Source organism: Oncorhynchus kisutch, linkage group LG2 (assembly GCF_002021735.2).
Source record: "Oncorhynchus kisutch isolate 150728-3 linkage group LG2, Okis_V2, whole genome shotgun sequence".
Lineage (NCBI taxonomy): Eukaryota > Metazoa > Chordata > Actinopteri > Salmoniformes > Salmonidae > Oncorhynchus > Oncorhynchus kisutch.
In genome coordinates this window covers 21,011,743-21,039,425 of record NC_034175.2, presented here as the reverse complement: position 1 = coordinate 21,039,425, position 27,683 = coordinate 21,011,743, and the positions used below count along the sequence as shown (strand labels likewise).

General features: G+C 42.5%; 2 protein-coding genes across 3 annotated transcripts; both read left to right on the top strand.

The window, feature by feature from the left end:
• The first annotated feature begins 12 nt into the window (after positions 1-12).
• dhx16 (DEAH (Asp-Glu-Ala-His) box polypeptide 16) lies at positions 13-17,327 on the top strand. Of its 2 annotated transcripts, none has more exons than XM_031790502.1 (21): positions 13-343; positions 1,120-1,323; positions 1,427-1,659; positions 2,003-2,183; positions 2,295-2,351; positions 2,508-2,762; positions 2,932-3,168; positions 3,438-3,629; positions 3,896-4,006; positions 4,121-4,236; positions 4,385-4,595; positions 4,994-5,092; positions 5,761-5,913; positions 10,010-10,150; positions 10,304-10,466; positions 10,695-10,813; positions 12,714-12,781; positions 13,008-13,170; positions 13,881-14,042; positions 15,170-15,343; positions 16,530-17,327. In XM_031790502.1, the coding sequence occupies exons 2-21, from the start codon at positions 1,126-1,128 to the stop codon at positions 16,656-16,658; spliced, it is 3,162 nt and encodes a 1,053-aa protein (XP_031646362.1). In that variant the 5' UTR covers positions 13-343; positions 1,120-1,125; the 3' UTR covers positions 16,659-17,327. The 2 variants fall into 2 exon arrangements, with proteins under 2 accessions (XP_031646362.1, XP_031646365.1); XM_031790505.1 differs by having other exon boundaries at positions 83-343; positions 2,006-2,183.
• Positions 17,328-18,685: 1,358 nt separating this feature from the next.
• Positions 18,686-23,728, top strand: rnf183 (ring finger protein 183). The gene is made up of 2 exons (XM_020508412.2): positions 18,686-18,899; positions 21,139-23,728. The coding sequence occupies exon 2, from the start codon at positions 21,244-21,246 to the stop codon at positions 22,162-22,164; it is 921 nt and encodes a 306-aa protein (XP_020364001.1). The 5' UTR covers positions 18,686-18,899; positions 21,139-21,243; the 3' UTR covers positions 22,165-23,728.
• Positions 23,729-27,683: the final 3,955 nt, after the last annotated feature.

Below are 27,683 nucleotides of genomic sequence, written 5' to 3'. Positions count from 1 at the left end.
TCTGATTGAGTTGTTCTGTACACCAGGGGGCAGAATGCGACCAGAGACTTATTCAAATACGTGATTCCACTTCCGGTTGTCGCACCATGGATGGAGTGGGCAGCTAGCAAGAAGTTGTGGATAAGTTTAGCTTAACAAGTGTAATTGAAACCAACATGATTGTTGTTAGTATTGAGAGAGGTCATTTTAACTTCGCTCGTTAGTTAAACGTCCACGTATTAGCCAGGCGTGAAGCAAATTCATCTAAACTGAGCTCGCTTTTTGCTAAGCTTGCTAGCTGCTGCATGTTGTGCTGTTTTCATAGATCACCCCCATGTTCATTGCGTGAAGGTTTCAAAACAAGGTAAGGTGGTTAGCTAGCTACCTATCAATGTAATGCATAGTTCTCTTCAGATCTTCAAAGAGCAAATAAAGGAGGTAAAGAAAAGCTGGAGGGCTTTCTTTTCGATAGTTCCTACTTAAGATCATGCAGCGGATCTATTTCGTTATCTAATTAAGCAGCAAGGCAACTCCACATGAGGCTGTTCTCCTGCACGACACAACGCGCCCCCGTGGTGCCTTATTGCTATAAACTGGTTACCAACGTACTTAGAGTAGTTAAAATGCATGTTTTGTCATACCCGTGGTATATTGTCTAATATATTGTCAAAAATATTTTTTACTGATCTAATTACATTTGGTAACCAGTTTATAATACCTTTAAGGCCCCTTGGGGGTTTGTGGTATATGGACAATATACCATGGGTAAGAGCTGTATCAAGCCACTTCACGTTGCTTCGTGCCTAAGAACAGCCCGTAGCCATATACCACACCCCCCCCTGCCTTATTGCTTCAATATACCCTTGTGTAGCATGTGAATCTTGCTGTGCCAGCCATTCCCTGCTACATCATCACCATTGCTACAGAAGTTTCCTATTCATATGACATTTTATATACCTAGCACAGGAGGTTGGTGGCACCTTAATTGAGGAGAACTGGCTCGTGGTAAAGACTGGAGCAGGATAAGCAATTATTATGAGCTGTTTTCCCCTCAGCAGCCTCCTGTGATACCTAGTACAATACAACTCTCTGTCTACATCTACTGTATACCGTAGCTAACTGATTTTGTCTCCCAATTAGGCAAAAATGGCAAACCTAGAACAATGGGTGAGTGACAGTCTGCATGACATCCTTGGCCTTAGTGACAGATATGTCGCCCAGTTCATGATCGGCTCCGCGCGTAAATCATCGAGCTCTCAAGACTTTGTCGCCCACCTCAAGTCGACGGGCACCATCGACATTAATCAGAGAGTGATCGCCTTTGCACAGGAACTGTATGAAAAGGTCAAATGATTTGCTTTCTTTGTGTTTTAACGGCGTGCTTGTTTCTTATTTTCACTGTGGATATTATGAGCATCTAGAAATTACTTGCATCTATGTGTTTCAGATTCCTCGTAAGCAAGTGGTTGAAAAGCCAGCCAGAGCGATAGAGCGACACGTCATGGAGATTGAGAGGAAGAATCGGACTTACACCCTACTGTCAGACAGCGAGAGTGACGGAGAGGCAGTGAGAGAGAGGGAGAAGGAGAAGAAGAAAAGTAAAGACCGAGGCGATAAGAGGAAGCACCTCAGGAAAAGGGAGGAGAGTCAATCATCTAGTGAAGAGGAGACCCCTAAAAGGTAATCAACCTTGAAAGGGGTTTCATGTTGCTTGCTTGTGACACGTTCTACCTGCTTTCCTCTCTTTTGTTGCTTTTTAGCTAAATGTTGACAGCTGTATTTGACTTGTATGGACTTCAGGGAGACAGGATGCAGCTTCAGGGGTCTATGGTCTCATTAACTGAATTGCAACCATAAATACATTACAACAATGAAGCCAGTTACCCTAGAATATTTTGATTGTTTTCATGCTGTGTAGTCTCTATTTTTCAGCTGCTACTCCTCTGTGGCTTCAATGCCTGCTTGAACAAGCCTCCACTTAGATTGTGATTTGAGTTTCTAAAAGGCCCGTTCTCTTTCTCAGTAGTAAGCTGGGCCATGGCGACCAGAAGTCCAGTAAGAAGGATGAAGAGGAGGAGGAGGAGTGGGAGAAGGAAGAGAGAGAACGCGTACTGGATCTGGAAGAGAGGGATGCTTTTGCTGAACGAATGAAACTGAAGGATAAAGACAAGACGAGGAACATCATGGAGAGAACGGACAAGAAGGTGGGATTGACAATCAATGATGGAACCCAACCCAGTCCATTTGACTTACTAGTGTACTTGTAGGTGTGTTTTGATTTTTGGCTAAATGTTTTTCCATGACCTTTTCACCAGGGCTACGAGGAGGCTCAGAAAAGACTAAAGATGGCAGAGGAGGATCACAAGAAAATCGTGAGCACATTATTCAAATTCCCAGTAACTTATCGTATAATAGACTATCGTCTAAGTATGAAAAAAAACACAGTAGAAATAGAATTACTAGAACAGGGAGAGCCCCTCAGATTCATTATATGTCTATGGTCACCTATCTTCTCCTCTTTTCTATAGCTTCCAGAGTTGCGGAAGGAGTCTCGCAGGAACTACCTGTCAAAGAGAGAGGCTGAGAAGCTGGAGGACCTGGAGGCGGAGATCGCCGACGAGGAGTACCTGTTCTCCACGGACGCGCTGACTGAGAGGGAGCGGAAGGAGCTGGAGTACAAGCGCAACCTCCGAGACCTGGCCAAGGACTACAAGAAAGCCGGCGCCAAGGAGAAAGAGGAGAGGAAGAACAGATACTACATGCCGGAGGAGAAGAGGAGTAAAGTAAGGAGGAGATAGTTGGCTGGTAATGGTCCTGCCATGGATAGCCAGTACTCTTGTTGAAATGGTGTAAAACACTAGGATCCGGGGCTTGATTATATACATCTCGCTCACTCTATTTCCCTGTTCCTCCCTCTATCTCCGCCCTCTCTCTCTCTCTCCATCTCTCCAGGATATTCCTCAGAGGGACATGGAGCTGGAGTTGGAGATGCCCATGGAGGGTGGAGGAGAGCAGGGTCGCTGGGAGGAGGAGAGGTTGAAGACCGCCTCGCTCATCTTCGGGGCCAAGAAGGAGAGGGAGAAAGGGTTGAAGGCAGAAAGAGAGAAGTACCAGCTGATCCTGGAGGAGGACGAGATGATCAACTTTGTCAGCAGTGCCGTCATCATGAAGGGAACCCAGGATGAGAAGGTGGGTTGTTAAACGTTAAAGCGTTTATCTGTGATAGATTGCAAGGAATAAATAAAGCTATAGTTATGGATATTAGTCTAACAAAATATTGTCATAATTCAAATTCAGAAAATATTTTACATTCCATACATATTCAATAGCGATCAACAAATACACACCTGAGCTTCTGGAGTATTTCTAACTGTGCCAAGGACAAATCTCCATGTGACAATGAACAATACAGTGCAATTGTAATGTTGTCTTCATCTCTGTATGCTGTGTGTCTCCAGGAGCAGGAGCAGGCAGCCCTGTCCCAGGCGGAGGTCCAGAAGCAGTCCATCCAAGAGGTGAGACGCAGCCTGCCCGTGTTCCCCTACAGAGAGGACCTGCTCCTGGCCATCCAGCAGCACCAGATCCTGGTCATCGAGGGAGAGACGGGCTCCGGCAAGACCACCCAGATCCCCCAGTTCCTCATGGAGTCGGTGGGTACACATTATTCAAGGGGCCATGTCCATAAACATTATTATGGACACATATCAAAGAGGTTAGAGAAAAGCAGAGGACACGTTTCCATTGGACATTGTGTGTACGTTTGACAAAGTCGTCTTGAATCTTCAGTGTTTTGTCACTATTTTCACTAACATTTTTTAAAACAAATTGTAGTCTTCCACCCTGATCCATTTGTGGCATGATGATTTTCTGTGTATGTTACCTTTGTTGACCTGTTGTCTGGGTTTACATCTCCTAGGGCTACAATGATGGAGGCATGAAGATTGGGTGTACCCAGCCCCGTAGAGTGGCAGCCATGTCTGTAGCAGCCAGGGTGGCACAAGAAGTGGGCGTCAAGCTGGGCAACGAGGTGAAAATGGCACAACCGCTCTCTGTCACTCCGATGAAGCATAAATAATTCCTACTGTTTATGGTAGAAAACATAAACTCATCGTATTTGTCCAACTACCCCTTTCTTCATCAGGTAGGCTACAGTATCCGTTTTGAGGACTGTACGTCAGAGAGGACAGTACTCAAATACATGACTGACGGAATGTTGCTCAGGGAGTTCCTGACAGAGCCTGATCTGGCCAGCTACAGGTACCACTATATGTTTTCCATATGTGGAGGTTTATGTTTAAAAGTGGTATATTGTGTTTTAGAAAAATAATAAATAAAATAATTCCCTGCCATATTGTTTTAGTCAGTATGACAGTATAACAATAAATGATCCCTTCCTCTCTCTCAGTGTGGTCATCATTGATGAGGCCCACGAGCGGACGCTGCACACAGACATCCTGTTTGGTCTGATCAAGGACATTGCCCGGTTCCGTCCGGACCTGAAGGTGCTGGTGGCCAGCGCCACCTTGGACACAGAGCGCTTCTCCTGCTTCTTTGACGATGCGCCGGTATTCAGAATCCCCGGCAGGAGGTTCCCTGTGGACATCTTCTACACTAAGGTACCTCTGCTGACCATCTGTATAGTAAAATGGCCTCAGGACAAAAGATTGCATCCCCATTCTCCACCGTTCTCCTGAAGTGTGCACTTGCGCATTTCCCACGATGGATTTAACATGAAAACTCCCTCCGGGCAATGTTTAAACCAATATAGAGCCTTTTAAATGTGCGACAGGAAGTGATCAAGTGCGCTCTTTGAGAGAAGGTGGAAGAAACGGAATGCAGCCATAGGCATAACTTTGAATGACTGTAAATACCCTTTTCACCCGTGAGAAGTGCTGGATGACACTAATGTAAGTCAAAGATGGATGTCAATTATCTGTTCTATTGTTGTACTCTTTTCTCTCTGGTATTGTTTACTATTTCGCTCGCTCTCTCTCGCTCGCTCTCGCTCTCTCAGGCTCCTGAGGCAGACTACCTGGAGGCCTGTGTTGTGTCGGTGCTACAGATCCACGTCACACAGCCCCCCGGAGACTGTCTGGTCTTCCTCACTGGACAGGTCTGGCACACTCGCACCTTGACCCCTCACCTCAACGCTGACATTCACATTACATCAGCTACTACATCATCTACCTCGGCTACTTACGTCACATTACATCTGCTCTCACTCAACATCAGATCCTACATCAGTCACTACACATTAGCTAGGCCTACTACAAATCACACTTCATCTGGTGCATCACACTTCATCTGGTGAATCACACTTCATCTGGTGAATCACACTTCATCTGGTGAATCACACTTCATCTGGTGAATCACACTTCATCTGGTGAATCACACTTCATCTGGTGAATCACACTACATCAGCAACCATCTTAAGTCTATTCATTCTATATGTGTCTCTTTAATGTGTAGGGTACCGTCTTTCGGGATGGGACGTTAAATGGTTGTCCTGACTCTCTGTGGTCTCTAAAAGATCCCCTGGCACTTATCGTAAGAGTTGGGGTGTTAACCCCGGTGTCCTGGCTAAATCTAGCCCTCATACCACCTAATCATCCCCAGCTTCCAATTGGCTCATTCATCTCTCCTCCCCTGTAACTATTCCCCAGGTCGTTGCTGTAAATGAGAATGTGTTCTCAGTCAACTTACCAGGTCAAATAAATAAATGACACACAGATTTCTGCCACGGTGTCTGTCCTTACCGCTCTCCTGTCTCTATTTCCACAGGAGGAGATTGAGACTTGCTGTGAGCTGCTGCAGGAGAGATGCAGGCGTCTGGGTTCTAAGATATCGGAGCTCCTGGTGCTTCCCATCTACGCCAACCTACCTTCAGACATGCAGGCCAAGATCTTCAGCCCCACACCCCCTGGCTCACGCAAGGTGAGAGGACCTCTTCTGTTTAAACTTGTGCCACTAGGGGTTGCTCAAGGACCACTTTGGAAATATGTTTTATCCTCTGTGATCAAATGATGTAACAAAAATATGTATGCATTATTTTCTTTACCCAAATGGAAATCCAACCCAACCTAGGTTATTGTAGATTTCATGCTGCACTTATGTCAATGTAGTAGATTCTATTCTACTATGTCATTTGGCGCATTTTACGCTAATGGCGCCGAAGGAGTATGCTGCCGTTTTATGATCCTGTAACCAATTGTGCTATTGTGTATGTTTTTTCACATTATTTGTAACTTATTTTGTACATAATGTTTCTACCACCATGTCTTATGACCGAAAAGAGCTTCTCGATATCAGGGCAGCGATTACTCACCCCGTACTGGAGGAATCCTTCTTCAACGAGTCGGACAGGAAGGATTTACTACAGACACCCGACAAGACCCTCATCCCCGTCATTCGCAGGAGTGAAAAGACGGAGATATCTCGGACGATGGTCCGTCACCTTTACCATCGCTCCTATTAGACAACGTACAATCAATCGATTAATAAAATAGATGAACTACGAGCACTTATATCCTACCAACGAGACATTAACCTGTCGTTCCGCTAGCGGAACCCCTCGCCAACAGCCAATGCAATTGCAGGGCGCCAAATACAAATCAACAGAAATCTCATAAATCAAATTTCTCAAACATACAAGTATTAGGCACCATTTTAAAGATACAATTCTCGTTAATCCAGCCACAGTGTCTGATTTTCAAAAATGCTTTACAGCAAAAGCTCCACAAATGATTATGTTAGGTCACCACCAAGTCACAGAAAAACCCAGCCATTTTTCCAGCCAAAGAGAGGAGTCACAAAAAGCACAAATAGAGAGAAAATTAATCACTAACCTTTGATCTTCATCAGATGACACTCATAGGACTTATTTTACATTGGCGTGTTATGTTCAGTAGTTCTAAAACATGCTGTGATTTTGCAGAGAGCCACATCAATTTACAGAAATACTCATTATAAATGTTGATGAAAATACATGTGTTATGCATGGAACTTTATCTAAACTTCTCCTTAATGTAACCGCTGTGTCAGATTTCAAAAGAACTTTACGGAAAAAGCATACCATGCAATAATCTGAGTACGGAGCTCAGGTCTCAAACCAGCCAAAATAAATATCCGCCATGTTGCGCAATCAACATTAGTCAGAAATAGGATTATAAATATTCACTTACCTTTGATCTTCATCAGAATGCACTCCCAGGAATCCCAGTTCCACAATAAATGTTTGATTTGTTTGATAAAGTTCAGAATTTATGTCCATATACCTCCTTTTGGAGGTAAACCAATCGAAACGCGCGTGCAACTTCCAGCGGAAAGGTCGGACGAAAATGCCAAAAAGTTATATTACTGGTCGTAGAAACATATCAAACGATGTATAGAATCAATCTTTAGGATGTTTTTATCATAAATGTTCAATAATGTTCCAACCGGAGAATTCCATTGTCTGTAGAAAAGCAAAGGAACCGGAGCTACCTCTCATGTGAATGCGCGTGACTGAGCTCGTGGCTGCTGGCAGACCTCTGACTCATTCCCCTCTCATTCAGCCCCACTTCATAGTAGAAGCATCAAACAAGGTTCTAAAGACGGTTGACATCTAGGGAAGTGCAACATAACCAATATCCCACTGTATCTTCAATAGGGGCTGAGGTGAAAAACTACAAACCTCAGATTTCCCACTTCCTTTTTTGATTTTTTTCTCTGGTTTTTGCCTGCCTTATGAGTTCTGTTATACTCAGACATCATTCAAACAGTTTTAGAAACTTCAGAGTGTTTTCTATCCAATACTACTAATAATATTAATAATAATAATATTAGCATCTGGGACTGAGTAGGAGGCAGTTGACTCTGGGCATGCTTTTCATCCAAAAGTGAAAATGCTGCCCCCTAGCCCAATGAAGTTAAAAACTGTAATATCTTATGTTTCACCGAGTCGTGGCTGAACGATGACATGATTAACATACAGTTGGCAGGTTTTAAGCTTTTTCGGCAGAATAGAACAGCGGTCGTAAGACAAGGGGTGGCGGCCTATGTATATTTGTAAACAACAGCTGGTGCATGAAATCTAAGGAAGTCTCGGTTTTGCTCGCCTGAGGTCGAGTCTCATGATAAGCTGTAGACCACACTATTTACCAAGAGAGTTTACATCTATAGTTTTCATAGCTGTCGACATATAAGCTGTAGACCACACTATTTACCAAGAGAGTTTACATCTATAGTTTTCATAGCTGTCGACATACCACTCCAGACCAATGCTGGCACTAAGACCGGACTCAATGAGCTGTATACGGCCATAAGCAAACAGGAAAACGCACATCCAGAGGCGGCGCTCCTAGTGGCCGGGGACTTGAATGCAGGGAAACTCAAATCAGTTTTACCTAATTTCTATCAGCATGTTAAATGTGCAACCAGAAGGGAAAAATACTCTAGAGCACCTTTACTCCACACACAGAGACCCGTACAAAGCTCTCCCTCACCCTCCATTTGGCAAATCTGACCATAATTCTGTCCTCCTGATTCCTGCTTACAAGCAAAAACTAAAGCAGGAAGCACCAGTGACTCGGTCAATAAGAAAGTGGTCAGATGAAGCAGATGCTAAGCTACAGGACTGTTTTGCTAGCACAGACTGGCATATGTTCCAGGATTCTTCCGATGGTATTGAGGGGTACACATCAGTCACTGGCTTCATCAATAAGTGCATCGACGATGTCGTCCCCACGGTGACCGTACATACAGTGGGGAGAACAAGTATTTGATACACTGCCGATTTTGCAGGTTTTCCTAATTACAAAGCATGTAGAGGTCTGTCATTTTTATCATAGGTACACTTCCACTGTGAGAGACGGAATCTAAAACAAAAATCCAGAAAATCACATTGTATGATTTTTAAGTAATTAATTAGCATTCTATTACATAACCACAACAGTGGTAGGCCTGATCAGCAACAACGATGAGACAGCCTATAGGGAGGAGGTCAGAGACCTGGCCGTGTGGTGCAAGGACAACGACCTCTCCCTCAATGTGATCAAGACAAAGGAGATGATTGTGGACTACAGGAAAAGGAGGACCAAGCACGCTCCCATTCTCATTGATGGGGCTGTAGTGAAGCTGGTGTCCACATCACCAACAAACTATCATGGTCCGAGCACACTAAGACAGTTGTGAAGAGGGTAAGACCAAGCCTATTTCCTCTCAGGAGACTGAAAAGATTTGGCATGGGTCCTCAGATCCTCAAAAGGTTCTACAGCTGCACCACCGAGAGCATCCTGACTGGTTGGATCACTGCCTGGTATGGCAACTGCTCGGCCTCCGACCGCAAAGCACCACAGAGGGTAGTGCGTATGGCCCAGTACATCACTGTCCCCAAGCTTCCTGCCATCCAGGACCTCTATACCAGGCGGTGTCAGAGGAAGGCCCTAAAAATGGTCAAAGACGCCAGCCACCTTAGTCATGGACGGTTCTCTCTGCTACCGCACGGCAAGCGGTACCGGAGTGACAAGTTGAGTTCCAAATAGCTTCTTAACAGCTTCTACCCCCCAAGCCATAAGACTCCTGTTCAGCTAATCAAAGGGCTACCCAGACCCCTCATTTATGCTGCTGCTACTCTGTTTATAATCTATGCATAGTCACTTTAACTCTACCTACATGTCCATATTTCCTCGACTAACCGTTGCCCCTGCACATTGACTCTGTACCGGCACCCCTGTATATAGCCTTGCTTGTTATTTTACTGCTGTGGTTTAATTATTTGTTTGTTTTATTTTCTGTTTTCTACTGATCCATTTTTTACTTAACACTTAAAAAAAAAAAATTTTAAAGCATTGTTGGTTAAGGGCTTGTAAGTAAGTATTTCACAGTAAGGTGTACACCTGTTGTATTTGGCGCATGTGACAAATAACATTTGATTTGACCACTTAAGACATCATTCTTCAGATTCCTGCCTCCATGTTTCTCGTTCTCTTCTGGTGTTGTGTACAAACACATTATCTGATGTACAAAGTGTCCTCACTCTGTGTGTCCTTAGGTGGTTGTGGCCACTAACATTGCGGAGACCTCTCTAACCATCGATGGGATCATATACGTCATAGATCCAGGTTTCTGCAAGCAGAAGAGCTATAACGCCCGCACCGGGATGGAGTCTCTGATCGTCACGCCTTGCTCACGGGTAACACGCTAGCTTTGGTTTTCAAATGAGCCATTTTGTTGTCATTGTCAGAGAAAGTGTAATTCATGTGGCTCTTATTAGGGCTGTAGATTTAGTTCTCTGGACAACATTCTGACCGTTTGCTGATTCCATCTGTGTTTTGATCCACCACAGGCCTCAGCCAATCAGCGAGCAGGTCGTGCAGGCAGAGTGGCGGCTGGGAAGTGTTTCCGTCTCTACACTGCGTGGGCTTTTAAACACGAGATGGAGGAGTCCACCGTGCCCGAGATCCAGCGAACTAACCTGGGCAACGTGGTGCTGCTGCTCAAGAGCTTGGGTACGGAACAAACACTTTATAAGTCATGTCACAGTGCTAAATGAGAGAACACGTTTTAAAATGCACAGAGGTCCTCTTGAAGTAATCCACTGAAGTATAGTCTGTAGTTCACTATTATGAGTTCGACTTACTTGACTTAGTGGAGCAAAGGGCCTCAGTATGAGCATCTCAAACCCATGTGTCGATTTGTTTTACATTGGAGTGGCATATATTTTTTTTCCTCGACAGGAATTAATGACCTCATCCACTTTGATTTCATGGACCCACCCCCTCACGAGACCCTGGTGCTAGCTCTGGAGCAGCTGTACGCACTGGGTGCACTCAACCACCTCGGAGAGCTCACCAAGGTAACTTACGCCTGACTGTCTATCAAAACCACGGCACCATTCCAATACTTTTCAATCGCATTGGCACCGTTCCCTCCTCCCTTGTTAAATCAGTTGAATAAGAAAAAGGCTTCTTACGGCTATCCCATCTCAATTTATTGTTGGAAATAAGACCTGTAATGATCCAAATAACTTTTTTGCGAATGTTGGTTCCTCTCTGTCAACGAAAATCAAAAACATTGATGGAAATCCCTTGGGTTACATTAAGGGACATTTTCCTCCTCTGCTTTAGTTTTATCCACCTGATGTAATATAGGTGATTGGTTACTTAAAGAAATCAGCAGCAAGTCATGATGAGGTGCCTTTTTGGTGAAATCATTGCCTCTAACGTACATCTTCACCAAAATCAATGCAAACTGGAGTGGTTCCTAAAGATTTGAAAATTGCCAAAGTTATCCCCCTCTATATATCTGGGGATCCAATATCTTTTACAAATTATTGCACAGTATCTGTACTACTGTGTTTTTCTAAAATCCTAGAGAAACTGTTGTATGAAAGAATGTTGAAACATTTAAACCAACACTATTCTATATGACCACAAATATGTTTTTTGTAAAAACTAATCCACAGATGAATAAAAAATAATCCTTTGTTATTACTTATCTATATCAATGACCTTGCTGCTGTGTCTTCTACCATACTTCCCATTATTTTTGCCGAGGATACCAACTTGGATTTATCACACAATAATTTTGATTCACTAATCAACGAAGCCAACTCCGTTTTCTGAATTTCCATATAAACAAATTATCCTTTTAATGTAATAAAAAAATCCAACTTTGTTGTATTTACTGGTAAGAATCAGATATATTTTTTAAAAGAGCCAGAATCTCAATTGTTGGGAATTAAATGAACCAGGTTTAATCTACTACATTCCTCGGCGTTCTAGTTGATGAAAAGTTGTCCTGTAAAGATCATATTCAGTTGGTCTGCAGCAAAGTGTTGAAGTCCTTTGGTATCATCAGAAAGATTAGTGGTTTGAGTCATCAGGCTTGCTTCCTGACACTATACTACAGCTTAATTTACCCATATATTATTTACTGCAATATTGTCTGGGCCGGTACATATGCTTTCTACCTACACAAATGACTCATCACACAAAATAAACATACAAGACTAGCCACCTCCTCTAACTACTTGGCTCCAGCTGTCCCTCCGTTTAAGAAACTCAATATATTGTCTTTCTACAACATTAATATACTCAAATTATGCACCTTCATCTACAAATACACATGCCTCCCAGACAATCCACCTAAACCCTTCAATGGTTAATTCCCAAATCCATGCATACACAAGACACCTTCACCCTTCCCACTGCCGCACCTCACATAGTCAATTCTCTAGCAGATACAGAGGGTTCGTACTCTGGAATTCCTATCTTCATATTGCCAAAACATCATCATCCCTCAATAACTTCAAGTATAGATTAGGGGTCAGCCCGATGACCCAAACTACCTCCATGTAGCCTAACTCTCTCTCTCACACACATATACACACACACATAATCAAACATGATTTTTCTTGTATACTGAGTATGTCATGTACAGTTATAATTAGTACGCTTTGTTTAACTGATTGAACAAACTGTATTTGTACTTCTATTTGTGTATTGTTTTGTTTGGGTGTGGTTGCTTGTTTAATTTTTATCTGTACTGTTTTGTCTTTCCCTTTTTTATTCTTTGGTGAGAATAAAAAAATAAAAAAAAAAGTACAAATGACCTCTGGGAATGCAGGGGAGGATATATAATAGGGCACATCGATTCCATCACCATTAGGCAGGTGAATGAACATATTGGCTTCTAATACCTTAGATGTGTGACTATTTGATGTGAAAGGTCATGTAATGAGTGTTGTGTTCCAGTTGGGCCGCAGGATGGCTGAGCTGCCGGTGGACCCTATGCTGAGCAAGATGATCCTGGCCTCAGAACAGTGAGTCTCTATGGCAATCCTGGCACTGGCCTGGAATGAATGTAGTTGTATTATTCTGTTACCTTGCTCATCATTCCCCTTTCTCTCTTTTTTTTTTTCTCAACCCCCCCACTCAATAATGTATTTTATTCTTATTACAAAAGTGCTTTATTGACAATTATTCAACAGGACATGAAACCCCTTAATGTATTTCACTAAACTTTCCCATCTTCCTCTGTCTCTCCAGGTATAAGTGTTCTGAGGAGGTGTTGACCATCGCGGCCATGCTGTCTGTGAACAACTCCATCTTCTACCGACCCAAAGACAAGGTGGTTCACGCCGACAACGCCAGGCAGAACTTTGTGGTCCCCGGGGGAGACCATATGGTGCTGCTCAACGTCTACACACAGGTCAGGAGGATTGGGTTTGATAGTTAAGATAAAGATGTGATACTACCCCACTTTGTTTCCACTTGTCTCATACAAGGTATCAGTTCTGGGTCATATTCATTTGGCACCAACTGTAAAAATAAAATAAAAAGAGAAACATGGAGGATCTATCTGAACTTCATCTTCGTTTTTCTGTTGCAAACCATTTAGCCATGGTAATGCCCTAATGCAGGGGAAGGCGACTATGTTCAGCAGCGGGCTGATTTTTGTCGGAGCGGATGGTCTGGGTGCCGGAACATAATTATTTGTACACTGCAAATTGAACAGACCTAAGCCCAAAAAGAGGTTGTATTTGAAAATAATAATAATTTAATTCCTTGATTGCACTGAAATTTTTCGTGGGAATATTTTGGGACATATTTTCTATATTTAACTTATTCTATTTATTTCTTTTTTGAATCCCTGGTGATTTTAGTATTTTTTGGGGCCAAGTTCTAAAATCCAAAAAATAACTTTAAATATTTGTGGGGCCGAACCCCCCCCCCCCCTGACTGAAGCACTACACAGCTGATTCAAGTAATCATCAAGCTTTCACCAATTGAATCAGCTGTGTAGCGTTAGGGCAAAAAACAAAACGTGCACCTCTTGGGATCCCTAGGACAGGGTTTGGGAAATGCTGTTCTATGTTTTGTTTTCAGTCTGTGATATTGACTGCTTCATTTGTCCCTCAGTGGCTGGAGAGTGGCTACTCCACCCAGTGGTGCTATGAGAACTTCATCCAGTTCCGCTCCATGAAGCGGGCGCGGGATGTCAGGGAGCAGCTGGAGGGCCTGATGGACAGGATCGAGGTGGAGGTGTGCAGCTCAGGCGGAGACATTGTGCCCATCCGCAAGGTCAGTGTGACTGTGAACGCACCCTAACCTCATGACCATGAACACACCTTAAAACCGCTTAACCATGAACTTACCTTAAAACAGCTTGACCGTGAACACAAAATACAACCGTTTCTTCTAGTTAACCATGTTTTTTTTTTTTTACACCCTCCTAGAGTGTAGACCCGTGTTTCTCAACCCCAGTCCTCGGGTACCCCCAAACAGCACACCTGATTCAACTTGTCATCTAAACGTCAAGCTCTCCATGTTGAATCAGGTGTTTTTATCTGGGGCTACAACTAAAAGTGTGCTGTTGGGGTTACAGGATGACCGGAGCTGGGAAACACTGGCATAGACCACTTTGTTCCACTTCTAATTTTCTGTGCGAACACTTACCTGACACCAAACTCTTTGTTACATGTGTAGCCAATGTGTGAATATGCTTCACACTACATCTGTGTGCTTAAACCACTGACTGCAGATTTAGAAAGCACTGCTCTAGTGTCACTATTCACTGGAGATACAAGCCTATCACTTCACACCAGGTCTGGGGGACTGAGGGGACCCCTTTTATAGGAGATGGGATTAGTTTTTGTCTGCTCATGAAAACCGTTCTTAAATCATGCTGGGTGTTAAGCCGGCCACTCCGTCGGAGAGGCAGGTTGAGTTCACTTAATATGCCTCTGAATGGACGCTCCGTGCTTTCCCAATTCCCAACTTCATCATCATCACAGTCCATTCTCTAGTAAAACTGCTACACAAGGACTCCCCAAAAGGCAGTCCCTGGGTGTTTTTATTTGGCCCCCAAGTCCTAAAAAAATCCACAATCAGCTCAAAGTGATTTTAATTTAGGACATCTCTTCCCAAGTATTCCCACGCATAAATAGAGAAGCATATGTGATCGTATGAAATCAAGGTTTGAAAGGACTCTGTTTTTGTCAAATACTATATCTGTTTGGGATTTCTGCGGTCAATTTTCACCATCTCAGTAACATGATCACTCTTACTCTCTCACAGCGTTCACACATACAGTCACTCATACATCCTCTCTTTTGTCTTTCTCTCTCACTGATACTTCATTTAAAAATATGTATTTTGACCTCAAATGGACAACCATGTCAAATAAAAATGTTCTCTCCCTCTCTCAGGCAGTGACGGCGGGGTATTTCTACCACACGGCGCGGCTTAGCAAGGGGGGCTACAAGACGGTGAAGCACCAGCAGACAGTCTACGTCCACCCCAACAGCTCCCTGTTCGAGGAGCAGCCCCGTTGGCTCATCTACCACGAGCTGGTCTTCACCACCAAGGAGTTCATGAGACAGGTCTGGCATCAGTACTAGTAGACTTGTGGTCATGTTTGTGTGTATGTTTCTCCGTGTGAGGCAGATCTGGAAGCAATCCACCACCGTGAAGGGCAAAGTAAAACTTTAGGGGAGAGTTGTTGCTGTCTTGTTGTAATATCAAGTGGCTCCAGGTAGCATTGTCTTTGTATACAGTATTATATACAGTACCTTCGGAAAGTATTCAGACTCCTTGACTTTTTCCACATTTTGTTACATTACAGCCTTATTCTAAAATGAATTAAATAAATACAAATTCTCAGAAATCTACACACAATAACCCATAATGACAAAACAAAAACAGGTTTTTAGGAATTTTTGCAAATATATTAAAATAAACAACATAAATATCTTATTTGCGTAAGTATTCAGACCCTTTGATATGAGACTCGAAATTGAGATTGGATGCATCCTGTTTCCATTGATCATCCTTGAGATGTTTCTTCAACTTGATTGGAGTCCACCTGTGGTAAATTCAATCGATTGGACATGATTTGAAAAGACACACACCTGTCTGTATAAGGTCCTACAGTTGACAGTGCATGTCAGAGCAAAACCCAAGCCGTGAGGTCGAAGGAACAAGGCACACCTGTTAATTGAAATGCATTCCAGGTGACTACCTCGTCAAGCTGGTTGAAAGAATGCCAAGAGTGTGCAAAGCTGTCATCAAGGCAAAGAAAGGGTGGCTATTTGAAGAATCTCAAATCTTAAATATATTTAATTTAACTCTTTTTTGGTTACTACTTAATTCCATGTGTGTTATTTCATAGTTTTGATGTCTTCACTATTATTCTACAATGTAGAAAATAGTAAAAGTAAAGAAAAACCCTGGAATGAGTAGGTGTGTCCAAACTTTTGACTGGTACTGTATATTAGCAAACATTTCTAAACTTGGTTTTGCTTTATCCTTATGGGGTATTGGGTGTAGATTGAGAGGGGAAATTTGTATTTATTTAATCAATTTTAGAATAAGGCTGCCTAATGTGGAAAAAGTCAAGGGGTCTGAATACTTTCCAAATGCACTGTACATACTGTATGTTGAGATTTAAGCTGCATGGGACAGAATGAATACGATTTTAAGGGGACGGAAGGTGCTGTTCTTACATTACTTTGAATTTATGTAAATATATTTTCCCCCTTTAATTTGAACCTCTTTCTCTGCCTCAAGGTGATTGAGATAGACAGCAGCTGGCTGCTGGAGGTGGCTCCCCACTACTACAAGAACAAGGAGCTGGAGGACAGCAGCAGTAAGAAGATGCCTCGCAAACAGGGCAAGGCCAAGGAAGAGCTGGGCTAAGGACAGGAACTAGAAAAGACAGAGGCTTTCTCCCCTCAGAGATAGACAGCCAAGCAGGGCTGCCATAAGGAATTGTGATATAAAAAATGTAAAAAACTTTGGGGCCCTTGAGCCAAAAATAAAAGAAACGGGATAAAAACTTGTATGGTAATGGGCTTATTTATGATGAACCACCTATCGGAGCTAGAGGAGCTTGATGAAAAGGAAATGTTATGCACTTGGACTGTCAGTTTCCTGTGTCTGGTATGATGCAGGGTCCGGGGTGAAGTTTCCCCTAAGTACAGATCTAGGATCCGCTTCCCCTCCCCATGTCCTAACCATTAGGCCTGAAATGTAAAACTGACCCAACATCAGTGTATAGGGGTAACTTCACCCTACTCACTGATGCAGAAACAGCAGCAAGACAGATCAAAACAAATGACTACTCCAAATGACAGGGCTACTGCTTTGTACGTAATGGCCGATGACTACCAGAGATTTTGCCTATTTACTTTCCCTAAATAGTTCACTTTTGTTGCCCAATGTCTAGGTGTTGTTGGGGTTGTAAATGTCTTTTCTTGTCCCAATTACACCTACCAGACTGAAAGAAAACAATGCTGTGTGTTTGACTTCAGTGTGGTTCCGCTGTCTCCTCTTTCTTTTTCTATTGGAATAAACTTTTTACAGGCACTTGCTTTGTCCTGTGACTTCCTTAGGCGCTAAGTGTTTGTTTTTGTTAACATGGGAGTGTCTGACCGTTTACATAGTTGTTAACATGAACATTTGTCAATGCCTGTCCCCATTATTCATTAACCCTATGATAGGCCATACATAGAATTAGCTACTTCTTCCGGTCTTTGATTTACTTGTATGAGGAAGTCCAGAGTATCAGGGCTATATTTAGGTTGCTGCTTTGCCTGTTTGAATGGCACAGGATAATGTTTTTCTACCAGTAACATGTAAATCCTGGGATCACAGTTTGTTAGTTGAAGTATGTTTTTTGGGTTAAGATTTTCTGGGATTAGCCCATTTCAAACAACTGAAGCGTGATGGGATTTTAGGATTATGTACACATTAGTTTGACTGTAGTGGCTTCGAGAATGTTTTCAACTGAATGAAATGATTTAGAAGGGTAACATTCTGGCTGATGTGCATTGGACTTTTAAACGTAATGTCATAGAAACCGCAGAAGATTCTTCTGTTGTAGTTAGTGGGTTGTTTGTATTTTTCTGTGAGGTTTGTGAAATGAAATGAGAAATCAGGATTACATGCACTTCTATGGCTGATTTTTCAACCCTTTAAACATTAGTTTACCTAAAAGGGCTTAGTGAATGAAATTATTTACACATTTTTCGTTCTGGGTGAGGTTCAATGGACCTCAATGTTTTCATATAAAGTGCATAATGGGGTTGCTGAACCATTGCAGATAGCCTTGAGTGCTTTTGGGTGAATCCTGTTTACCTTGTCATTATGGTAAACCTGCATGTGAAGCTTTAGTCTAATACGTAAGCATCATGACATGAGTTGCAGTGCATTGGACAGGTCGGTGCTCTGCTTCAAGAGCCTTGTGGAGTTTTCCATGCAGCCGATCACTTCCCTGTCCAACAGCAGACAAGGAAACGAACACATTCCACATTCTAGTCTGTAGAATGTCAAATGTTCATTTGGAATGTGGGATTTAAAGGTAGATGATAAACAACTGTAGTGGCCATTAGAAATAAATGAGCATTAAGGACATTTGAATACCGTTTATGTGAAGATTGACATGTCATGAAAGCTTCAAATGTTTACACACGCAGACATGGAAAACATTATCTGACAGCGGTACCCAGACTACCCACATTACAGTTCTACAGGTTCCAGGAACGATGTACAAATACACACAGAGATACAAAAACACCCGTGATAACAGTTTAACCTCAAATTTCACAGACGCACACAAACTTGAGGCAGTGGTTTACTGCCAAATAAACTGGTACAACTGGTCAGACGAGAGGGAGCGAGACACCGCAGATGTAAAAGGGAGGGATGAAGGAGGAATATAAAGAGGAAATACCATACACAGATTGACAGAGAGAGAAGGGAAAGGAGAGAAATGAACAGAGGGGGATACTGGAGGGGTAAGGTCCACTTAGCATGTTAGTGTCTCGGTGTGTCTCAATGGAGATGCAAGAGACTCATTGAATGGGATATTCTCCACTGGGAAAGTACTCTCTGAAGGACCATCTCTGACAGACTGGTATATGTCAGCTACCGCCACAGGTAAGTGTTCCCCATCATGATGAACTTGTCATTGTGAGAACTGAATGTACAATACTCTCTCAAATATAGGCGCTATATTGAATCATTGAAAATTGTATTACTATTTGCACATAGTTTACAATGTTGATGACCTTTACAACTAATGCAACTTTTGTTGTAACTGATACAAAATACTGATACAAAACTGATACAAAATATAGTGACTTACTCTACTAGATAGTGTTAAAGTATGTGAATTTAACATTTGAGTAGCTAAGCATTTTCAGCTCCACAGTTCAGAACACCAAGACTGTTTTGAACGTGTTCCTGGTCAATAAGCTCATGTCTTGTTTGTCGATGGCTCATCCATATTCACACGCGAACTGAGGGCATGAAACCTAGCATGACATCTCAAAAATAGCATTGGCTTGTGTAAATGGAATTCTAGTCAATAGATTATATGGCAAATAATGAGTTATGATATATTCATAGACTAAACTACAGTTGAAGTCGGAGGTTTACATACACCTTAGCCAAATACATTTAAACTCAGTTTTTCACAATTCCTGACATTGAATCCTAATAAAAAAGTCCCTGTCTTAGGTCAGTTAGGATCACCACTTTATTTTAAGAATGTGAAATGTCAGAATAATAGAAGAGAGAATGATTTATTTCAGCTTTTATGTCTTTCATCGCATTCCCAGTGGGTCAGAAGTTTACATACACTCAATTTGTATTTGGTAGCATTGCCTTTAAATTGTTCAACTTGGGTCAATCGTTTCAGGTAGCCTTCCACAAGCTTCCCACAATAAGTTGGGTGAATTTTGGCCCATTCCTCCTGACAGAGCTGGTGTAACTGTGTCAGGTTTCTAGGCCTCCTTGCTCGCACATGCTTTTTCAGGTCTGCCCACAAATGTTCTATGGGATTGAGGTCAGGGCTTTGTGATGGCCACTCCAATACCTTAACTTTGTTGTCCTTAAGCCATTTTGCCACAACTTTGGAAGTATGCTTGGGGTCATTGTCCATTTAGAAGACCCATTTGCGACCAAGCTTCAACTTCCTGACTGATGTCTTGAGATGTTGCTTCAATATATTCACATAATTGTCCTTCCACATGATGCCATTTATTTTGTTAAGTGCACTAGTCTCTCCTGAAGCAAAGCACCCCCACAGCATGATGCTGCCACTCCCGTGCTTTACGGTTGGGATGGTGTTCTTCGGCTTGCAAGCCTCCCCCTTTTTCATCATTCATATTTTTGTTTCATCAGACCAGAGGACAGTTCTCCAAAAAGTACAATCTTTGTCCCCATGTGCAGTTGCAAACCGTAGTGTGGCTTTTTTTTATGGCGGTTTTGGAGCAGTGGCTTCTTCCTTGCTGAGCAACCTTTCAGGTTATGTCGACAAAATACTTGTTTTTACTGTGGATATAGATACTTTTGTACTCGTTTCTTCCAGCATCTTCACAAGGTCCTTTGCTGTTGTTCTGGAATTGATTTGCACTTTTCGCACCAAATTACATTAATCTCTAGGACACAGAACGCGTCTCCTTCCTGAGCGGTATCACGGCTGCGTGGTCCCATGGTGTTTATACTTGCGTACTGTTGTTTGTACAGATGAACGTGGTACCTTCAGCCGTTTGGAAATTGCTCCCAAGGATGAACCAGACTTGTGGTCTACCATTTTTTTTCTGAGTTCTTGGCTGATTTCTTTTGATTTTCCCATGATGTCAAGCAAAGAAGCACTGAGTTTGAAGGTAGGCCTTGAAATACATCCACAGGTACACCTCCAATTGACTCAAATGATGTCAATTAGCCTATCAGAAGCTTCAAAAGCCATGACATAATTTTTTAGAATTTTCCCCAAGCTGATTAAAGGCACAGTCAACTTAGTGTATGTAAACTTCTGACCCACTGGAATTGTGATATAAGTTAAATAATCCTTCTGTAAACAATTGTTGGAAAAATTACTTGTGTCATGCACAAAGTAGATGTCCTAACCGACTTGCCAAAACTATAGTTTGTTAATAAGAAATTTGTGGAGTGGTTGAAAAACAAGTTTTAATTACTCCAACCTAAGTGTATGTAAACTTCTGCTTTCAACTGTATATTTCCCTGTCTTTACCTATTTGAGATAGACAAGGTACTTTTTGTTGTCATTGCTAGAAATGCACTCCCTATGCTCTTTATGTTGCCTGAACTAAATTAGCTCTCTGTGACAAACCAATCGCCTTGTCTCACCGACAATCACATTCCTCCACAGCTCCTCTGGAGAGACGTGAGAAACCAGAACCTCACGTCACTCTCCATCTGATTCCAGCCATCACAGTTACGTCTACCACAGCACCACCACCTGCCTCTATCCACCATGAGTGACGACAGGGAAAGACAGGGTGCCGATGGAGGCTACGGGGTCGAACAGCCGCCCAACGTCAAACCCAAACCTGACAGCATCAAGAAGGAGAAAAAGGAGAAATCCACCAAGGTGCGTAGGTCCATGAGCACTGACTCCGTGAGAGGAGAGGGATCTGGGAGAAGGAGGGAGAGAAAGAGAGACAAAGGGTTGAGGAGGGAGCGTGGTAGAAGTGAGGAGAACAGGAGGCAAGACAGGGCTGGAGATGACAGCAACCGGAAGGAGTCTGACCCCCAGGAAAACGACATGGAGGACACTGAGTGCGTGGTTTGCTTTTGCGAATACGACAACGTCTTTAAAACCCCCAAGCTGCTCTCCTGCGGGCACACGTTCTGTCTGGAGTGCCTGGCCCGGATCAACGTCACCTCCTTAGAGCTCAAGTCTCTTTCCTGCCCTGTGTGTCGAGAGCTCACCAACCTGCCCCACGGCCGCAACCTGCCCCAGCTGGGCAACAACCAGGACATCTTCCGCAAACTCCCTCCAGAGATGCAGAGGGCGCTGTCCGTGCGCTTCAAGCGCAGCAAGGGCAAGCTGGTCCTCAAGAAGCCCCCTCCTGGTACTACCAGCCTGGCCATGTCCAGCCTCACCCTGCCCACTCTCAAGAAGCAGGACCGGCAGGCCTCCAGCAACCTCCAGCTGGGCACCATAGATCAGGGCCTCGCCACTGTCGTGGACGTGGGTCGCCCCCCTAGCAGGGTCAGAGGTCGCCTGCGCAGGATGTTCCGCTCGGACCAGTGCTACTACACCGTGATGGCATCCATCGTCACCATCACCGTGGTGCTGATGCTGATGGGCATCCTGGCCTTCATGGTCATGCCCAATGTGGTCCTCCACAACGGCAGCCAACCCAACCAGGGGAATTCCAGCCAACCATGACCAGGTGGTCAAATACCCTGAGGAAAAGACGGGATAGTGGTGGGATGAAGGGAAGAATACCAGAGGAGAGAATCACTCAGATATTTTCAGAGGATTAATATTGTCAGGGATCCTAATATCTGCCATTTCATTTTCTTTACTAATACTCAGTTATGAAGAAAATGTGAATTAACTGAAAAGAAAGGTGACCCCGAAAGCACGAGTGCACACTCAACTGGGGTCAACACATAACAAGGACCATGTTGTTAATGAAGGACTGATGCACAAGAAGTACTAATGGGAAAAGTGTCGCAAGAGTTATTTTTTATCCACCATTTTGTCTTCCTTCCTGCAGTATAAAGATCATGAACATGGAACATTTACCCAAATGTGAACGGGACAGCTATTGCGGTGAAGTCAGAGAGGACAATTAATGTTGTCTGGGGAATGTAATTCATTATAAAGTTGTGTACTATGTAATTGCACTGAAGTCTGCCATGGAGAATTATTACAAGTAAGAGATTATTTGATTACACTGAGCATTATCTTATTCTTTACATTGCAAAGTAAACATGTTCAGCTCAAGATTTTGTTTTACATTCATTGATGTCTAACTAATGTATATTTACATACAAAATATGAATATACATATAGAGTTCAAATAAGAATGATACATTTGTAAAAAAACAACAACATAAAAACAACGGAATAGGTCTCTCTTGTCATAGCAGAGTCTCTCTTGTCCTACCACACTGAAATGAATGACATTTCCAATAGACCCAGTGCCATGTTACATGCACGTTGCACGTACATACACGTTGCCTTACAGTAAAACCAAATGTGCTGATTTGATTTCTGATAAGATCTTTGCCTATCGGTACCTTGGTTGCACCTTCCTCTTTTAGTCCCATTAGAGAATAATTTTCTTTTTGTTTATATACTATTTCCTGACAGGTTCTGTGTGTGTGTGTGTGTGTGTGTGTGTGTGTGTGTGTACTGTTTAAACATTTTACTGAAAGCTACACTATACAAAACATTAACAACACCTGCTCTTTCAATTACATATACTTACCAGGTGAATTCAAGTGAAATCTATGATCCCTTAATGATGTCACTTGTTAAATCCACTTCAATCAGTTTCGATAAGGGGAAGAGACGGGTTAAAGAAGGGTTTTGAAGCCTTGAGACATGGATTGTGTATGTGTGCCATTCAGAGGGTGAATGGGCAAGACAAAGGATTTAAGTGCCTTTGAACTGGGTATGGTAGTAGGTGCCAGGCGCACCGGGGTGCAACTCAATATTAGGAAGATGTTCCTAATGTTTGGTATACTTAGTGTATGTATCAGTGAAACAGTGTCACTCATGACTAGTTGTAGTTGTAGTAGCTATGTTTTCCATTCTATGGTTGTCAGTGTGACAGAAAAACCTCTCACAAGGCACCTTGCATGCAAATATTTCATAATGGAAAGGAGGCAGTGACATTTGACAGCATGACTAAGTGTATGTGTTGTGTAACATGCAAGCGTTTTATTAATTGTTTAAGGAATATGCTCTTAATCATTAAAATATAAAATTCGAATGGTTACCTAACAGTTAATATTGTGGTGAGTGCAGAAACAAGACTCATTTTGTAAACAACAAAACACTTTGCTGATGCTCGGGCCACCAGTTGACCTAATCTGGCTATGCGAGTATGTCTTTGTCTTTTCTACACACAGGTGTTGACATAGACATACGTCTATTTCAACCACTGTTAAACAGAACACCCTGTATTTAATTTGATGTTCTTATGGTAAATTCATTATGGTAAGCAATTCTTATGGTTAATACATTCATTATTTGTTCCCACTTTATAGGCCTATTTAGTGATGCTAAAGCAAGTAATTCTATGCACATACAATAGGCAGGTACATTGTAATTACATAGCATTGTTGTCTCTCTTTCTCTCTCTCTGTGTGTGTGTGTGTGTGTGTGTGTGTGTGTGTGTGTGTGTGTGTGTGTGTGTGTGTGTGTGTGTGTGTGTGTGTGTGGGTGTGTGTGTGTGTGTGTTTATAGAGGGACATACAATAGGGCAAACAATTTCAGATAAGCTGTTTATATCTCTCCAGAAATCTATCACAACAGTCATTATTAATGTATTTTCAAATATTTGAAATTGTGACTTTATATCAATTGTCCATAGGCTATTCTATTTTAATTCATTTAAACCAGTTTTATGCAATCTATTTCAACTTTGTGCGGGGACCAAACCTCGTTCGCCATTCCTCTCAAAAAAGTTTGTAGCCTATGCATTTTCTGCACATTGATCCACCCTCGTTGACAAAGTCTACTCACGACCCCGGCCCGGGCGGAGCTTCTGCTTGGGTGAACCAGACCCCGGTCCAGAAAGACCTTGACGCTAATTGGATATTGGCCTAACTGTGCGAGTGTTCGGGTTGAATAGCTAACGGTATGTCATCAAACATGGATAAGTTTTCCTCTTGAATTACAGTGCTTGCATACATTTATGGTAGATGTGTGACAATAGAATTAACGTTGCGGACAGTCACCACTAGAATATCGAGAATGGTGGCTTCTACCCCTTCTGCTTCTGCTTTGTTGGCTATTCTACGGTGTTGTGGGAATATCCTTGCCAGGAATCAAGCAAAGAAGAAGCGGCCTGCTACCTCGGGATACAGCCTCGGACTGACTTGCGGAGCGGTATGCGACTCCGTGCTGCCAAAACGAACTCTCTCAGTATGGAAGTCATTTTTTCAAGGACATCGACTTGAGTTTGGAAATGGAGTGTCTGTGGAATATAAACCTGAGTCGAACAGCAAAACGAGAGATTATGAGTCAGGAAATTATACCTGTCAAGCAAAGATTACAGAGCCAATAATTTGCTCGCCAGGGGCCCCGAGCTCCTTGAATGTGCCAAATGCCCAAAATGAAAAATGACATTACTCGTAGGAACTATAAGAACATTTTTGGGGGGGACAAAATTATAGAAACCTCCCCTGCCATTTTGAATGTGTCCATAACTTGGCACAATAAGGAAATAGAGGAAAATATGATCGCTGCTTTTATCCTAAATGGTTGGTCTACTCTGAAAAACAGGTGCTTATTTTTAACCCTGTTTGTGTCTGAAATCATGCATGTCAAACTGGGAGTGTTCTTGCGGGTCCAGGCCAAATGATGTAGGTGAAGCTGCCATGGAGGGACAGACCACACACCTGATCAGAGGAAAAAACACCTCTGTCAGAAGTATTGTTCAACAGGTGAGTGAAGAACATTGAGATTTCATAATTAAGCCTCTGCCATGGTCTACTGTGCCTGAACCCCTGAACATGTGTGTGCTATACCCAATGAAAACCATACCCCAATGTAATGACAAATATGTCCAAAACAATATGCTTCACATTGTAGCCTATTTTTGTTCCATTTTGCAGGGTGAGTCATTGAATGGACAAAGTGGAAGTCCCTTTGATGAACAGCCTTTGATTGACACCTCCCAGTCCCCTGAAGAAAGGACCTCAGAGGGCAGGCACAACTAAGGGCCTGAACACCAGTACACACCCATACACACACACAAAATATGCATAAGCGACTCTCCCAGGCCTCAGGGTGGAATGTCCAAAGCACTTTGTACAGGGAACTGACTTCCAGAAAGGCATTGAATAGTGTCATGTCGTTGGCCTCTTTAGGTATAGCAAGCCCATCCCCCTCTCCCTGCCTCCCCCTTGCCTCCTTCAACTAGGCTGCTGTGGTCAGATGTCGTAAATTCCTGAGAAGACCTCATGGACACACAGTTATAGAGAGTAGTTTTTCATGGAGAACAAAGGAAATCTTTCCACCTCACAGAACTTGAGGTACAAACAAATTTCATGTTCCGGAGAAAGTATTAAAGATCGGTGAAGAATCCAGCTACGAACTGGTCCGTTTGTTACAACTTGGGGAAGCTCATGGGAGACAGTGTGGCCACATTACCATAACGCTGTTTATATAATAGCCTCAGATATGAGGTTTACATCTAATTGTTGAATAAGATGAATGAGTGAGTATTATACAGTTTGTATAATTGTGTAATATGATTGTGGACTGTTTAATGAAGAAAAATACAATTCCCTTTTGATTTGAACTAAATCAGAGGACCGCCCCTGATCCCAGTTAGGGTCAGGCATCCTGGGACAGCCCTCTTCGGCCCTTCCGAATAAAACCCCACTCGGGTTTTCGATCAGCAGACCGAGCTTACCTCAATTACGAGATGGCTAAAAGTTGCAGACCACCAGCGATCAAGACGACACACTGAGCGTAAATATATATATTGATTACAATTGTTCCCAAATGAGTGAGCGTTCATGTGTAAAGGATTAGCATTTCAATTGTGAGAATTATTAACTCTGTAGTGACTTCTTAGTCGACCCCCACTTCCCCTTTTTGTCTAACAAGCCGCAAACCGGTTTAGTCCACTAGGGCACATTTTCCTATCATTACATTTACCTTGTTTGTTTGTTTATGCATTTCAGTGAATTACTTAGTTAGTAATAAATAAATGATTTAAGGCAATTGATGTATGGATGACTCATAGTGAAGACTGGGTTCGTGCAGATAACCAACAATTTACGACGTTTGGAATGAGACTAACTTGAGGTAAAGTAAATAATTCATTAATAAGAAGACTAATTGATCAGATAAAATATCTGAAAAGTTATTTTAGGAAATGATAACTTTGTAATCTGAATATTTTTCCTTGGTGCCCCGACTTCCTAGTTAATTAGTTACGTGATTATTCAGTTGACCGCACAGTAACTAATTACAGAGAATCTTTGATAAAAACGTATCAGTCTTCAGTTAATGATAGTAAAGACACTACAACAGTAAGCACCTGACTTTGAGACATGCTGCACGATGACATGTTTTATTATCAGTTGATAAGTCACTCAGTTGTTTTGACAATCACTTTGTTGTATGAAAGCCAAATATCACTGTTAGCTCTGAGGATTGTTAGAAATAAACAACAAATCTGACAGATTTAAAAAACATTGTTCAGGGAATAATCATGCTATAAACTCCATCAAATCAATCTAACGCCCTTTTGATTTCACTGGACACTCTAAATTGTTTGTAGACTTTTATTGATCTGCAGGTTGCATTGCATGTACACTGAGTGTACAAAATACTAAGAACGCCTTCTTAATATTGAGTTGCAAGGACTACAAGGTGTCGAAAGCATTCCACAGTGATGCTGGTCCATGTTGACTCCAATGCTTCCCACAGTTGTGTCAAGTTGGCTGGTTGTCCTTTGGGTGGTGGACCATTCTTGATACACACAGAAAACTGCTGAGCATGACAAACCCAGCAGCATTGGAGTTCTTGACACACTCAAACTGGTGTGCCTGGCACCACCATACCCTTTTCAAAGGCACTTAAATATTTTGTCTTGCCCATTCACCCTCTGAATGGCACACATACACAATCCATGTCTCAATTGTCTCAAAACTTAAAAATCCTTCTTTAACCTGTCTCCTCCCCTTCATCTACACTGATCGAAGTGGATTTAA

Excerpts from the sequence above, each read along its gene's own strand:
- rnf183 (XM_020508412.2), top strand. The coding sequence starts at position 21,244 with ATGAGTGACGACAGGGAAAGACAGGGTGCCGATGGAGGCTACGGGGTC.
- dhx16 (XM_031790502.1), top strand. The coding sequence starts at position 1,126 with ATGGCAAACCTAGAACAATGGGTGAGTGACAGTCTGCATGACATCCTT. Across the intron at positions 4,596-4,993 it reads TGGACATCTTCTACACTAAG|GCTCCTGAGGCAGACTACCT; the intron begins GTACCTCTGCTG and ends TCGCTCTCTCAG. Across the intron at positions 5,093-5,760 it reads TGGTCTTCCTCACTGGACAG|GAGGAGATTGAGACTTGCTG; the intron begins GTCTGGCACACT and ends CTATTTCCACAG.